Source organism: Physella acuta, unplaced genomic scaffold, assembly GCF_028476545.2.
Source record: "Physella acuta isolate Inbredline_101_S28 unplaced genomic scaffold, ASM2847654v3 ptg000421l, whole genome shotgun sequence".
In the NCBI taxonomy this organism is placed as follows: domain Eukaryota; kingdom Metazoa; phylum Mollusca; class Gastropoda; family Physidae; genus Physella; species Physella acuta.
In genome coordinates this window covers 294,684-310,731 of record NW_026731940.1, presented here as the reverse complement: position 1 = coordinate 310,731, position 16,048 = coordinate 294,684, and the positions used below count along the sequence as shown (strand labels likewise).

The 16,048-nt window shown below is 36.5% G+C and overlaps 1 protein-coding gene across 1 annotated transcript in view; it reads left to right on the top strand.

Annotated features, from left to right (window-relative positions):
* The window catches only part of LOC131942703 (uncharacterized), a 60,115-nt gene that overhangs the window by 14,661 nt on the left and 29,406 nt on the right, over positions 1-16,048 (top strand). The window contains exons 8-26 of the mRNA XM_059302613.1: positions 207-414; positions 788-952; positions 1,314-1,455; positions 1,855-1,975; positions 2,194-2,328; positions 3,367-3,524; positions 3,976-4,099; positions 5,245-5,455; positions 6,362-6,588; positions 8,051-8,210; positions 8,749-8,878; positions 9,709-9,782; positions 10,384-10,575; positions 10,871-10,900; positions 13,495-13,704; positions 14,516-14,539; positions 15,085-15,217; positions 15,436-15,544; positions 15,660-15,768. Coding sequence (XP_059158596.1) covers positions 207-414; positions 788-952; positions 1,314-1,455; positions 1,855-1,975; positions 2,194-2,328; positions 3,367-3,524; positions 3,976-4,099; positions 5,245-5,455; positions 6,362-6,588; positions 8,051-8,210; positions 8,749-8,878; positions 9,709-9,782; positions 10,384-10,575; positions 10,871-10,900; positions 13,495-13,704; positions 14,516-14,539; positions 15,085-15,217; positions 15,436-15,544; positions 15,660-15,768 — 2,662 coding nt within the window. The remainder of the gene's footprint in view (positions 1-206; positions 415-787; positions 953-1,313; positions 1,456-1,854; positions 1,976-2,193; positions 2,329-3,366; positions 3,525-3,975; positions 4,100-5,244; positions 5,456-6,361; positions 6,589-8,050; positions 8,211-8,748; positions 8,879-9,708; positions 9,783-10,383; positions 10,576-10,870; positions 10,901-13,494; positions 13,705-14,515; positions 14,540-15,084; positions 15,218-15,435; positions 15,545-15,659; positions 15,769-16,048) is intronic.

Genomic DNA, 16,048 nt, shown 5'->3' with positions numbered 1-16,048 from the left:
CAAAACTTGTAAGTTCGGAGACTGAAAGGTCAAACGCCGTATGCCTTTTATCAAAGGCATGAAGACGTTGGGTTTTTATGTGTGTGAGAGGGGGGGGGGGGGGGGTTGGGGGGAGTGTTCGGTACAAGCACTAAAAGTCTACCTAAGACAAATCTACAAAATTGGGAAATCTAGTTCTAAAACAGCAGTCTATTTTCAATGTACAGCCCAATAAGAACGTGAAGCTGTGCAAGAATCCCATCAAGATGCAATGCCGAGCTGTAGGTACACAAGCACTCATCAGCAAGTCGAATACCAACGGTATCAAGCTGGACAAAGCCTGTGAGAGGAACGCCATCACCTGCAAAAACAACAAACAGGCTAAAGGCGCCAAGTGTCCAGACTACGAGGTCCGTTTCAAGTGTCCACCTTCACGTAAGTTGTTTTATGTTGTAATATATATTCACGTATTTTAGTCGCTAACGCTGTTTCAAAATTTTCAAATACAAACGTAAGAGAAAAACAAATTATTTAAAGTCGTGTCAAAAGAGCCACTACAGAAAACAAATACATAAAAACGTGTTAAACATTTTTAATGGATTTTTTAAATTTTTAGATTTATTTCTGTTTATTGATCGATAGCCATTATCTTGAAAAGAAGAAGAAAAAAACCAAATATCGTATTCTATTTCAGAAATTAATGACCTCGTATTCAAAATAAAAAAGGCAATATTTATTTCAGCACACATAATGTGTTACTGCGTATATCGCCATGCTCTCATTAACATATTCTGGTACCATCTTGCAGAACAAAACGACTGTTCAGTGGAAAGTTTCAGACAAAAATGCGAACAACAACGAAAGGACTGCGTCCAGACACCACTTGGGGGACAGTGTGTGAAGAAGAAGAGAGAAAAAACGGGCAAGGAAGAAATCGGCACAAGTTCATGCACAGTCAACGCAGTCACCTACAGTAAGTTTTGAACGACTCTCTGTAGCCGACTTTTGCAGAGCATTTACCAGGCGTGTCGCACGTTTTGATATGAGACCTGCACTCTATATTTGTCCTAGGTTCGAAACCTGATGGAGAAGTTACATCATTTCACTATAACTCTCCTTCGTGTTTTACTCGTGTGTGTGTGTGTGTGTGTGTGTGTGTGTCTTGGGCACAAAAATTAAAAAAAAAATATATATATATATATATATATATATATATATATATATATATATATGTATATATATATATATATATATATATATATATATATATATATATATATATATATATATATATATATATATATATATAATATGTCTTTTTCGATGATTTTCAGAACTATTCGAGTGCTCATCCAGAGGCGACCCTCACTACAGAACACCAGACGGCACCAAGCTGGACTTCCAGGGCGGATGCTCCTACAACTTGATGAGCACCTGCAACAACTACCCAGAGCTTGGCGTCTTCCCAGCTTTCAGGTGAGCTGCTCGTAGTTTTCAGGTGAGCTGCTCGTAGTTTTCAGGTGAGCTGCTCGTAGTTTTCAGGTGAGCTGCTCGTAGTTTTCAGGTGAGCTGCTCGTAGTTTTCAGGTGAGCTGCTCGTAGTTTTCAGGTGAGCTGCTCCCAGCATTCCGGTGAGCTGCCACTCTATAATTCGTATCTTCCGCCAATTTATCAAGACATGAAACAAATCAGGAACAGAAACTGTAACCTTCCTTGTGTTGAAAAGACTATATCATGAAAAGCTTAAGCGCTACATTGTCTTATACTACACCCAACCAAACAGGAAATAATTCAATCATGCTGGCAGACTTCTTGATTTGTCAGACTTTACTTTAGCTATTTAAAAACATTTGTGACATGTCCTTTGTTTTTACAGCCTCGTCTCCTCCAACATACGAGAGCGCCCAGAGGACAAAGTTACCACCACCAAATCCTTCCAATTTACCGTCCAGGACAAAACATACTTGTTCACTAGAGGCGGATTCGAAGTCAACGGCGTAGGTCTTATGTTATTTAGAGCTAAAGAGCAAATAAACCTGTGCATGCTTCCTTACATGGAGTGTCTGGTCGAGGTCGACTCTAAGAGATTTGCTTCTATATCTTTTGCATTATTGCTCTCTCTCTCTTTCTCTCTTGCTATATATATATATATATATATATATATATATATATATATATATATATATATATATATATATATATAAATTTTTTGCAGCTCAAGCGTAGTGCGGTAGATTATGAAGATGATATCATAAAGATTATGGCTGAGCGAAAAGGCAGTTCCTACCAGCTAACCATTCAAACAGATTTTTGCATGCTTTTGAAGTGGGACAACAAGCACGGACTCTACGTACGTTTGAAATAATAATCAACGATTTTCCTTCCAGTTAGACTTGTACTGTAGTATAATAGGAATGTGTGTTGCTTAAAATGGAACTGTGTGGTCAAACGGTAGAGCTTACGACTGCTAACCCGAAAGTCTCGGGGTTCGGATCCCGGTTCAAGTTCAGGAGTCCACCCTGCTATGATGGGTACTTGACTTAAGTTCGGAAAAAGTAAAGGCGGCTGGTCATAGTGCTGACCACTATATTAAACGCCGAGGTCACAGAAAAACGCGAGCTCTACCTCACTTACTTCATGAACTGTCAGGCTAGAATGAATGTGTAGCTAAATATAATGACATCTTTTAAGTACCGGATGATTTGCTTGCCACAAGTTGTAAAGGTTTTTGACTTGAGTTGCCATTGACTATTTGTACGTCAGAAGTTTAATGAAGTTTTATTAGAGAAATCTAAAAGAAATCCATAAGCTAAGTGGAAAAGCAGTACCACCAAATATGAGGATGGGGTTGAATGAAGATGAAGAGAAGATCCAACGAACAGTCCCATTCAAGATATTATTTCTTTGTTTACACAAATCAACTGTTCTACTTCTACCTAACTAGTCTACACTATATACTATTTACTAATACTACTAACTACGTACTCCCATCATCAGCCCTAACACTATCCACCCCTAACTCTCTACCTAACTCAACATTTCTCTGACCGTCTGCGCTGAACTAACTACTAACCCACGCTTCAGTGGTTAGCTGACCGTCCCCCATGATCGGTCAGCTCCTGGATTTCCATTGGTCTGTTTAACTAAGCTATAGTCTGTTTCTATCATCTACCCTGAACTAGCGTCATCACAATAAGTTACTTGCTGATTGAATAGAATGTTTACCTTCACACTGCTAGATCTATGCCCACGACTCTCAGTTTAACCCTTCATGCTCTCAAAATCTCATGTGGGTCTATGTCCACACCTGACTCCATGATGTTTTGTCAATCTCTCTTAAGCCTATCTTAACACTTTAACCCTTGATGATCTATAACTCTCCCTTTAGGCCTACGTCCCAGAGGTCTATAAGACATACCTCTGCGGTATTTGCGGCAACTTTGACGACAATCCCAAAAACGACTTGACCATCCCAGGCTCCAACAAAGCGGTCACAGCTGACGTGTTGGGCAGGTTCCATATGGTCGGAGGCGTGGCTGGAGAAGGGTACGAAAACATCAGAACTTCTTTCCTAATGCTATTGTTAAGTTTATGCCTCTTTTGTCTCGTTTTGACAATGAAATACTTTTTGCATGGTGACTTCATTTTAAATTTGCGTGGTTTCTGTCTAAATCCAATCCTGTATAGTTTTTTCAAAGCCGAAAATATGTATCAGACAAACTCTACTTCATGAGTTGAACATGTTTGTGGATAACTCTACTTATCCCAAACCTCGGGCAAGACATATCAAACACTTTTTCTCTAACCCAAAACTTTAAATATAAACCTCAATTAACTAGTACTAGTTGTTAAATAAAACCTTGTTATCCTTGATTCAATAAGAACGCACCCTTTCCTTTAGACAAAGTAGACAATGATCAACAGAAGCTATAATGTCTCTATTTTATCACTAACATCAGTTTGTTGTTCCACATGCTGTTATGATTTTGGTCGACAGTTGCACCGACACGACCAGAGTACCCGAGCCCTGCTCTGCTGAAGACAAGGCCAAATACTCTGGGAATGAATACTGTGGCATCTTCAAGAGTTCCAACAGCGCTTCACCCCTTGTCAAAGCTGTGGTGAGTGGGTTGAAAATTTCGTGTTCATCTCGTCGGTTTAGGCTAGTGTGTTTGACAAGGTCCGTGTTTACTTTTACAAGCTTTAGCCTGGGCCACGGCGCCTGCCTGTGGGTTTAAGTTAAAAACTCGTGTTACGATCCACTTCTAGTGCAGCAATCTCATAGACACATCGAAATATATTCATGTGACAAAGCAAGAATATCTAGTTTTCAATCTGATTAGATATTAAATTAGTCTTTAAAAATTAATTTAAGGGATACTATATTGAATTATCAAAGGGAAATAATGAGATTAAGAAGTAGCTTTTCTCAAAAAGCATTTTTAACTACCGTTCACGTAAGTGTATAAACCGACAACAGATTCTAATAACGGGTAGATAATTGACGTTTAAAGGGACGGCGTGGTCGGGCGGAAGAACGCATAATTGATTTCTAGAGTTTGGATCACAGGGAAAATGAGGCTCGATAGCCTAAGAGAGCAACCTATCTAGGAGAGAAAGCTCCAAAATCAAACAAATGCTGCCTTGCAGATTGCATTGGGTGGAAGAGGAAGCAAATCCAGAAGGAAAAACTTGATCAAATCCAAGTCAATATTGTGTATACCATGTTGACATGTAGCACATACTTAAATTGTGTTAGATGAAATCAACTTCCGTATTACAATTAAGAACGAAAAGGAATAAATCGACGTTTAGAATATCTGATTGCGTTTTGAATAAAATATTTTTAGTCATGTTGGAGATCAAGAAAGTTAAAAAGAACGGAGTTGAAATAATAAACATTGTTCGAATTGTTTTAAAATTTAAATAGCTAATTTCTCTTATATTTTTACATATCTAAATACTAAAAAGTAGTATTAAAAATTAAAATAAGTTAAGCAACATTTATGATAAGCTTTTTTAAATGTATAAAAAATCTAATAAAAATGCATTGTCTTTTATTATTATTGTACAAATTTAATAAAATCATTGTTTAATAATTGTATTTAAAATATTTTTGGAACAACCAATGCTTCTATTTTTTACTAATGTAGCCAAGAAAAATGACTTTTCAAAAATTATTGTTTCATTTAAGAGCATTATGTTATAAAGGACTTTTCATGCTGGTTTTGAAAAGTAGTCTGCTTTCTTTTTCTTAACCTAACAGACAAGCGGATCTGTCGACACCTTCCGCATGGCCAACTTGAATAAACTAGACGAGTACTTCGATGATTGTGTCATGGACCAGTGCAGCAGATCCGAATTCACCAAGGAAGACAGTTGTCTGGCCCTAGAGTCCAGTGTTCAAGAGCTGATCCAGCAGCTGAACATTGACGATGAGGATCTCGACGATAAAGCTAGAAGCTTCGCAAACTGCCGTAAGGGATCGGTGTTACATACTTTACAAGCGGTTTAGCTTCAGACAGTGGCGTCACAAGGCTGGGCTGTGTGGGTGCGGGCCGCACTTGGTGACACCATAAGGGGGTGACACCACAATGAAAAACAATGTTTTATCTAGTTCAAATAACAAAAGAGTAGAGGAGAGTGTCGGCACCAAACCGAAAAATTATATATTGTTGGAATGAGGGTAGGGTGACACCCTCAGTTACCGCACCGGGTGACACCCGACCTGGTGGCGCCACTGGTTACAGATATATGCCCCGTCTCTGTATAAATAGGCCTACACTTAACATAACTATAGTTAAAAACGTCGTTCTTGGTTGTTTTTTTTTTTTTTTTTTTTTTAAATAAACGGTAAAATGCATCCTTATTTAAAATAAGCTTAGTCGAATTTTAGACTTTCTGATATAAAGCCCAACTTCAAAATGCAGCTTGCATTGTTAATTCCAGTGAATAAGCGTCATAGTAATCACAGTTACACACGTTTACGTAGAGTTGTAGTTGGGGGGGGGGGGATGTTTGAGGCGGCATCTGCGGGCGACGACCGTAGGTGACGCCAAAACTGGAAGAAGAAAAAAAGCACATTCTTAGCTACAATACAGAATTATACACCGTCAAAGTTAAGATTACTGCTTTGCGTTCTTGACTAGTCTGTCTGTTTTCTACATCAACTAAATGACATAAAGAAAACTATTGTGGAACATTGACAAGTAAAAGGCGGCCCAACCTTTTTCAAATGGGGGGGAGGAGTGCTTGTTCGCCACCGTGAATAACTATATTTAAATGGGGGGGGGGGGCGCAAAACTGATAGTTCGCCGAGGGCGCTTAACTGTTACGTCCTCCTGCTGCTAACACATCACCACCTCGCTGTTTCATCTCACCAGCCAACAACTGCGGCCGCAACATGGTGTACAAGAAGTCCTACCGCCCCCAGTGTCAGGATAGCTGCAAGGAACCACAGAAATCACTCACCTGTGACGATCTGAACACAGTTTCCGGGTGCGCATGTCAAGACGGGTTCTTGCTGGACGCTGACCAAAACTGTGTACCTGCCGACGATTGCGACGATACCTGCACTGTCCAAACCGGCAACTCCGCCTTCACGCTCAATGTAAGTATCGTTTTATAATGCTAAGACCTAATTAAACTATTAGGCTTTTAAAGATTAATAATCATATTTCTTTTTCTTATTTTGCTAAAATAATATTATTAAAATAAATCCTACGTATATAGTTAAGTCTAGCACGTTTGTAAGGATTGCAAGTTTCAGTAAGTTTTATTTTACTTACTCGACTACTGAGTAATAGTGCTGAATAGTTAACATACATTTTGACAGTTTTTGTCGTTTTACACCTCACCGCTATATGGTATAAACGATGCAAGCAATCTAACTCGAGATTTTGACAAATTTTAATGTTTTACATACTTTCGGATTCCAATTTCTCAAAATAAATCACTTTTACCGGACAAATTTCTTTCAAACTTTTAACGTAGGTGAAGATTTGATCAGTAGCGTAGCGAGGGGGGGGGGGGGGGCGGAAGGGACATATGTCCCCGGGCGCCGACCTTAGGGGGCGCCAAAATGGGTTGGAAAAATAAATTGAAAGGTTGAGGGGGGTGCAAATCGAAAGTTTGAGGGGGGGGGGTGCTAATCGAAATCTCGAGGGGGGGGGGGGGGGTGCAAATCGAAAAGTTTGTTCCCGGGCGCCGGGAAGGGTCGCTACGCCTCTGGATTTGATGACAATACACTGTGATATAAAATGTGATTTAATTAGATGGTTACTAAACTTTTAAAAATTAATCAATGTTATCTTTTTAAAGTATTAATTCTCCGCTCTATTATACACACACTGGTTACGTTCACTTGGTACGCAATTCTTTCTCCTCGTATGTCTATTCTGTTTTTGTTTTTTTTAAATTAATTTTTTTAAAAATTAAAAAAAGAAACAGTTCTATTGCACTATTGCACTGGAAGTACCTTCTCTTTACTATTAAATAAGTATATATCACAGCCACTTTATTATATGGTATTAATATGGATGCATTATCACTTTGAGGGCTACTTTAAGCGGTAAGGGGGGGGGAGGGACTGGTAGTCAACTTTCTTGAAAAAAATTCAATTTTTTTCATCTAAAATCATATTTGTTTAACTTTTTTTGTGATTTTAATAACCTAGGTGGGCTTTGCATCAAACGTTTTTTTGTGTGTAAACGTTGTAAGCTGCCATTTTCCCCATAAATATTATCGGAAAAGTAATTATTTATGAGGGTTAATCATTATGTTGCTAATACATACATTTATATGATAAAATATTTAGTACAATAAAGCCTCATTTTGAGTTTTCTTTGTTTCACCAAATTCAAGGTATAGAACTGCCCCCCCCTCCCCCCCCCCCTCCCTCAAAGAGAGGCCTGAAAGAAACACTATCATAAAAACAACTTCACAAATGATTTTTTTCCATTTAGTAACAGGAAAAAATCAAATTATAATTTTAGTATTTCATGCAGTGTTTTGCTTACAATTTCGGAGGGGTGGATCACTCCAAGTAAGACATTGGAATATCTTGTCCTCAGGATGGTCAAAGCTCTTTTGTTGAAGCCTGTAGCAAGCTAGTCACATGCCAGAAAGGAACAATCAACGAAACCAACCTTGGACCTTGCTCAGAGAACGCTGACTGCGTCGGTGGCACAAAATGCGTGTGCAAAGCAGGCTTCAAAGGAAACGGCAGAGAATGTAAGTCAGAGTGTAGTTTTTAATTAACCGCAAGGTAACTGTTAATGTATTGTTAAAAACTTTTAACAGTAATAAAATATCAAGATTGCTAAACACAGCAAATTTTTCCTCTCATATGTTCCCATTGAATACCCAACAGGTCTTGTAACAAAACATTTTAGTTATAATGAATCATGTACACAAATCTACTTGCTGGCCCCTTTTACTTGAAAAATCTACTATGGTTACTTTTACTTTGTTAAAAATAAACCCATTACTTTACATTTTGGGTGAAAATTGAAATTTTTAGTCATCACAGAATGTAGGCTATATTTAAAACAACAATACTGACTCTACGCTATTGTTAAAACAACATCAATGACTATAGGCTATTGTTAAATCAACATCACTGACTCTAGGCTATTGTTAAAACAACATAAGTGACTCTAGACAATTGTTAAAACAACATAAGTGACTCTAGACAATTGTTAAAACAACATAAGTGACTCTAGGCTATTGTTAAAACAAAATCATTGACTCTATTTTCTTGTTGACACAGGCTTCGCTGACTTGGCTTGCAAGCCCGGCTTCTACCCAGCTGGCACCAAGTGCTACCAGGTCAGGTTCGATAACTTGGACTGGCACAGTGCCGCTTTGGTGTGTGGCTCACAAGGGGCTCAGTTAGCCAGGTGGGTAATCTAAAACGTTCGAATGATTGAAGCATAAAGCTGTGTCTAAATTGTGCTGTCACAATCTTCTTCAGTTACATCGCGTCATCTGCAATTTACAACATGTTCTTGTCGCTTCCCAGAGTGTTGTAGTTTTTTTTTTGCCATAAGTAAGAGATAAAGTTCTATGCAAATCATGCAGCGTTTGTTCCAGTAAATTGTAGGGCACTGCACCGGAGTGACTAAAAACCAACGACTTTATCTGCAAGACCTCGAGCTTAGGCTGCAAACAGTTGCTAAGCTCACCCTGGTAGTCGTAGGACGGAGTGGTCGATTGGTAGAGCGTTTGACTGCAAACCCTTTAGTCGAGACTATAGGTACCTGACTCATGTTAGTAAATGCAGAGTCGGCTGGGCATAGTGCTGACCACATTACCCCTTTATATGCCGAGGTCGCAGAAACAGCTAACTATACCTGCCTCATAGTTTATTTCTGGACCAGTACAAACGTAACAAACACAAAATATGTTTCGACCTAGCCTCTTCGTTAGTCTTGACAAAGAAACTCATCCTAACTTCTCTGACCTTGTCGTCTTTTTCATAATATTCCAGGGAATTCTAAGGTTCGAAATGTTTGGGTATTTTTAGTACTATGTGCAATAACTGGTTTTATTGCTCCATTATATAAATACAAATATATATATATATACACATATATATATATATATATATATATATACATATATATATATATATACATATATATATATATATATATATATATATATATATATATATATATATATATATATATATAGTCAAAATAAACTAGCTTACTTTTAATTACAAAAGAATCGACAATGAGGCTGATTCAGGTCTAGAGCAAGTATTGAGAAGTGTCTCGGATTACAAAATACTCGCAATGGGTAATTTTTTTTCAAATCCTACATCAATTTAGATATATATATATATATATATATATATATATATATATATATATATATATATATATATATATATGTTTATTTAGGAATATACAATACATTTATAGTTATAGATTTAAACGTAGATATTTGAAGAATAAAAAAACAAATTTCAAACAGTTAACGAATGTGATTCTTTAAGCTGGAAGCTGGATGGAGTAGTATGATTCGTAACGACCCTATGGTCTGAAACTACATTTAAAAATTCATTTCTCGGGTTACTTTAAACTTGTGCCTTTTTGTGCTGTTGGAATGCAAATTTCTTTACACAGTGAGCAGATTTAAACCCGGATATAGCATGTTTGTATCATACTTTTAAAGTAATGTTATTAAAGTTGCGGGAGCCCTGTTGTAGTCGATTGAATCTGCTTTATGTATCGATGATTACTTCTTGCAGTTTATGTTGGAGTAGATAATTAAATTTTTAAAACGCCTATATCAAAACCATTAGCAAAAAAAATACTCAACACACACGGATACAACTCCAAAAATTGTAACTTGTTCTAGTTTTTAAAATATTACACGTGCACTTTTATATCCTCAGCTACCTCGAAAGTTATCAATTGCGGCGTTCGCAGTACATGCAAAGCGCCAAAGAATGAAATTCTGCTCAGCATTAGAGCAAAGGACAGCAAATTCAGTAAATCCTGCGAGGGCAAGTTGGTCATCTCAGGCGACAGAAGCAAAGTGACCAGCAACTGTGCGGCTAAATCATTCATCATAGAGACTGTTGACTGTAAGAATATTTTATTGTCAGTTGGAGTGTTGAGATTATTTAGAAACCATCCATGACATAGGCCTATAATTACATCAAAATCCTTACCTGGAAACATATCTCCCAGCCCCACTTATTTCGTTTATCTTCAAATGGGTTAATATAATAAGCTCTTTAAATCTGTCCTAATGGGTCTACAACCGCTAGAAAATATATTTTATATATTATTTAAATTGGCACCATACATCTGAATTATTATTTTGTAATTTTCTGAAACGGATGTAACTTTAATATTGATTATTTTTCTCTTTCTTAGCTAAAGTCTATAACTCAAAAGAAAGTTCCTGTAAGTATGTTTCTCTCTCCAATAAATATCTGCATTCTAGAGGGGGTTATCTAGAAAACTTATTTTAACACGTTTTTCTTAACTCAGCTTCGCGTTTGTGGATTTGTTTGTTTGTTGTTAAAATTGTTAACACGTTTTTCTTAACTCAGCTTCGTGTTTGTGGATTTGTTTGTTTGTTGTTAAAATTGACATCGAAAATTAGCCCACTTCTGATTGCTCTAGAGCTCTGAAATTTGGCAGGCAGGCTACTTTCGCCTAACAATTTCAGATGCAATCATAAAAACTAGCAATTAGAGACCGTAATTAGCTTAATTTAATTACGCCCGAAGGACCATAAAACTCAGGACATGATTTCTAAAGATACCGACAAGACTGGAGGCCTATCGACACATTTACTTCGGCCCCAATCGATGTGAGCGCGCTGGCCGTGATCGCATAGTAGTTAGTACTTCGCGTTGTGGCCGCGACAACCCAGGTTCGAATCCTGGTCGCTCAAGATTTTTTTTTAGTCCGTGTATTTATAAACACTTAGTCAAGTCATACTTAATCAAGTCATTAGATGAAGTAGAAAATAAACTATATAAAAAACTTTTTTAAAAACCACGTTTTTTATGTGTAGCAACGGACTAAAAAGGAGAAAATAAAATACTTAAAAAAACTTTTTAAAAAACCACGTTTTTCTTGTGGACTAAAAAGTAGAAAATAACTATTTACATACATTTGATGACAAAAAACGTGGGTCGGGCAGATGGGTCGGGAAATTTGATGGTGAACGTACCCACGTTTTTTGTCATCAAATGTATGTAAATAGTTATTTTCTACTTTTTAGTCCACAAGAAAAACGTGGTTTTTTTAAAAGTTTTTTTAAGTATTTTATTTAATATTATTTTTACGTAAAATATGATTGTGAGGGCGTCTGAATCTCAAAGAAAGCACTACACGATTTAGGCTATTACAGTATTCTTTATTTCTCTATCTCCCGTCCTCCAGTCCCAACCTCAACCTCCTTGCTTCCACACTCAACCTTCAACTGTCCTCCGCATTCATCCCTCCCTACACACCACCTTTCTCTCGCTCACAACACAGCCGCTGTCACCCGACCAGTCGCTTCCCTTGTACCCTCGTTCACTCCGTACAACATACACGATTTAGGCTATTACAGTATTCTTTATTTCTCTATCTCCCGTCCTCCAGTCCCAACCTCAACCTCCTTGCTTCCACACTCAACCTTCAACTGTCCTCCGCATTCATCCCTCCCTACACACCACCTTTCTCTCGCTCACAACACAGCCGCTGTCACCCGACCAGTCGCTTCCCTTGTACCCTCGTTCACTCCGTACAACATACACGTCAATACACCCGGCCTCGCGTCTCACTACATGATACATACACACACGCAGTGACCCGTTCCACGTATTCACCTTTCATACACATTACATCACCACAATGATTATACCGCGAAATTAGATTTGAGCTATTACAAAAGAGGGAGGCGGCGACATTATAGTTCTGATGAAGAATTAATTTGATACGAGCCGGCCCGCGGCATAACATACGCCGCTATTTAGTTGTTGTTTTTTCTACTTTTCAGTAATTCATAATTTTTGAATTCGACAGTACCAACGCTGACACTGAAAATACTTCTTTAAAACACTATAAGTAGCTCGTTAAGGACCATAACCCCCCCCCCCCCCTTCCTTGCAGCTTGTTTTCTAACGGCTCCCAGAAGAGAATTATTATATAGATAGATTCTAATTTAATTGTCATGCGTTAATTATTATTAAATAGCCACATTATTTGACTAAAACATTCTAACAATTTCTTATTATAACAATGTTTTAGTTATATCAAAAGGCACAATCTTTGCAAATTTAAACGTTTCTGGACACTTTAAAAAAAAACCTACCATTTAGATCTATATTCATTGTGTCATTTGTTGAAACAAATGGCTTATTAACTGAATGAGCCTAGTCGTTTATTTAACAACTAACAGGCTTAAAGTTAAAAAATATATTTTCATCAAAAAAAAAATAAAAAAAATTTAATTTTTCCAATTTTGCTGTCATTCTTCTTGGCTTGTTCTGTGTTTAGTATTTCTGTTGTTGTTCCCCTTTGCTAGTTACAAACGGACGAGTTGTGCATTATTAACGTATTGTAGCCTATGATGGAAGAGTAGTGTAAAAGGTGGCGAAATATTTGCATAGACGTAACCATTTAAAAGCATAGTTGCTTTGTATGTTATAAAGAGAGCCTTTATATTTCAGTCGCCTAAAAATCTGACTACGACTACTACGAGGAAACATTTTTTAAGGGTTAAAGAAACTTTGAATGTAGGCTCTTAAATCTTCTAACACTTGATTGTTTTTAAGTAACTCTAACTGCGTGGCCTTTTGAACCACACCCTTTGAACCCAAGTATCAACTTGTGAATAACAAACACGCATGGAGTTACAAGAGATGGGGGGGGGGGGGGGGCGCCGGGTGACACCAGACCTAGTGATTCTACTGCTACTACGGTATACAACCCGTCATTTTAAAAGATAAAAAAAGTAAGGATAGAATTTCAAAATCATATTTTAAAAAAACTGTTTTCAGCTTTGTGGATCGGTGGCAACCTGGACGTCATTGGACCAAACGCCCGGCTGACCAAATCTCCATACCAGGTGGACGCACCTCGACAGATTGACATGACCCAGTTTCAGAGGTCTTCAGGGTGCTTCCAGGCCGTCGTCGATAAACTGAACAACGTAGCCGTGTTTCCTAATCCAGACTGCAAAACACGTCAAGGATTTATTTGTGATTATGGTAGGTCATCTGTACACCTATATACTTCTTTCTCATATTTACACAGTGTGTTGCTTTTAAACTTATATTTAATTAGCCTAAATTTTAAGCGTAAAAACAAACATATTGTAACAGACTGTAACAATGTATGTAAATTGTAAGCTTTAGGCCTAAAGATCTAGGCCTAGATTCTATATATTATATATTAATTTATATTGAAGCTATGTTATTATCTACCAATGACATTAAAATACATTCCTGTATGAGATGCACTTTTCTAGCTATTTAATTAAGAAAATATGACACTGTAACATTTTTAAGAGTAGGGCTTATATTTTACCAGGAAAATTAGCAGTTATTTCTCTTTGGCTTAGCCTATTTGTAAATTGAAATAAAAAATAAAAAATTGACCAATTGTCCAAATTTTGATCTGAATTGTGGTTTAGGCCTTTTTAGAAAAGGATAGCAATTTTATTTTATAAATAATATAAAGAACTTGATTTAGCAAAAAAGAAAAAATCTCAATTTTGTATAGGGCCTAGTCAGTAGCGTAGCGAGGGGGAGGGGAAGGGTCGCTACGCCTCTGGGCCTAGTAAAAAAGGATGTAGTAGGACGTTATTTTAGTTATAGAGAAGGGCATCTGGTGGGCTTGTAGTGCACATATGGGCAATGTCCACTTTTCCTCTCTTCTTTCAATGACATGTTAATATAGGCTTACATTTATAATTTGATCCTGCTAGATTTCAGATGAAGAAAAAATGCAATATAAAATATATCTTCTAATTTTGAGAACAATTTAATTTTTTTTTTAATAAATAACTTTTACTTTCAGATAATACCAAAAGTAACAGTTACGGTAAGTAAATCAGATTTTTTTGTTTTATTACAAATATTCATAATATGGTGTAAATAGTCTATTACTAGTAGTACTAATAGTCAATAGACTTTGTATTTACTTAGTATTTAGTATTGTGTATAATAATATAATATTATGTAGAAATATGTAGGCCTAGATCTATTATTTTAAGATACTTGTACCATTGTACCTCCCAACTAAACATTCAAAACATGTTGGTGAAAAAGACCCAAGAGTAGTGCTATCAATTAGACTCTTTTATTATACATAAATCTCATAGCATAATCAAAAATGGTAAAAATATTTTTACATTTTAAAAACACATTAAAATTTAAATAAACTCAGACAACTAACAAAATCTAACAAAATTGACTTTGGTTTTTTTTTTTAGTTTTTTTTAAGTGACAATAACTTCATAAAAATTCCTTACTTTTCCATTCTGCACAAAGAAAAACATGTGCTTTTGAAATAACTAATTAAAACAATTCATCAACAGCTAATATTAAATAATAATTATTTAACTTTAAAAAAATATATACTCTCAGATCCAAACGATTTCAAATTCATCAAGGATGTCTCCAACCAACAAGGTGCTTTGGACAAGTGTAAAAATTTGGGCAGGACACTGGCTGTATTTGACAGCATTGGTCAGCTGAACAAAGCCTTGTCCCTCATCACGTAATTTTTTACTTATTTCAGAACATTGATGCAAATAAACTTGAAAAAAAACCAATCTAGTACAGATAACAAAACTGTATATTAAATATGTTTTGGTTACAGATACAGAAATATTTTTTGTAACAGAAGAATAAACTTTTAAAAAAATAAACTTTTAGAAGGCTACAGATTACAGAATCAAATGCTGTTGTATTTAAGACTATTTTTCTCTTTATCAGGGCTAATGTATACGTCTACATGTCATATGATAAACAACTGGGAGACTTCAGATGGGGTAATGGCATTGCTCTGAGTAACGGATTTGGAAATTTTGATGGGAAACCTGATGTAAATAAATACTTTTATAACTTTTTGGATGACTATATATAATGATGATGAATTAATTCAATTATTTCTTTTTATATTACTAATTTTTTCACCTAACTTGTTTCAATTTGTGCAGCCTAATCCTAAGGGAAAAGAACAAAACTGTGTTATACTTAATAAGGGTACAGGCAAACTACAAACTCAAAGCTGTGCCACTAAATCAGCTGCACTCTGTGGACCAATCAGTGAGTTCATTTACATGTGGTATATTTTGCTCACTAGCTCTATGTGCACGTTGTTGTTCTTTGTAATTTTTTGGCTAACTCCTTAAATGCTGGCTGTAACTTATATTTTTCTATTAGTTTTACCCAATAGATTTGTATATTTGCAGCTACCTCAGTACCCACTGGCTACACCCCATACTTCCCTACTGATTTTAAACTTTACTTGCAGCTACCTCAGTACCTGCTGGCTACACCCCATACTTCCCTTCTGATTTTAAACTTGTATACTTGCAGCTAACTC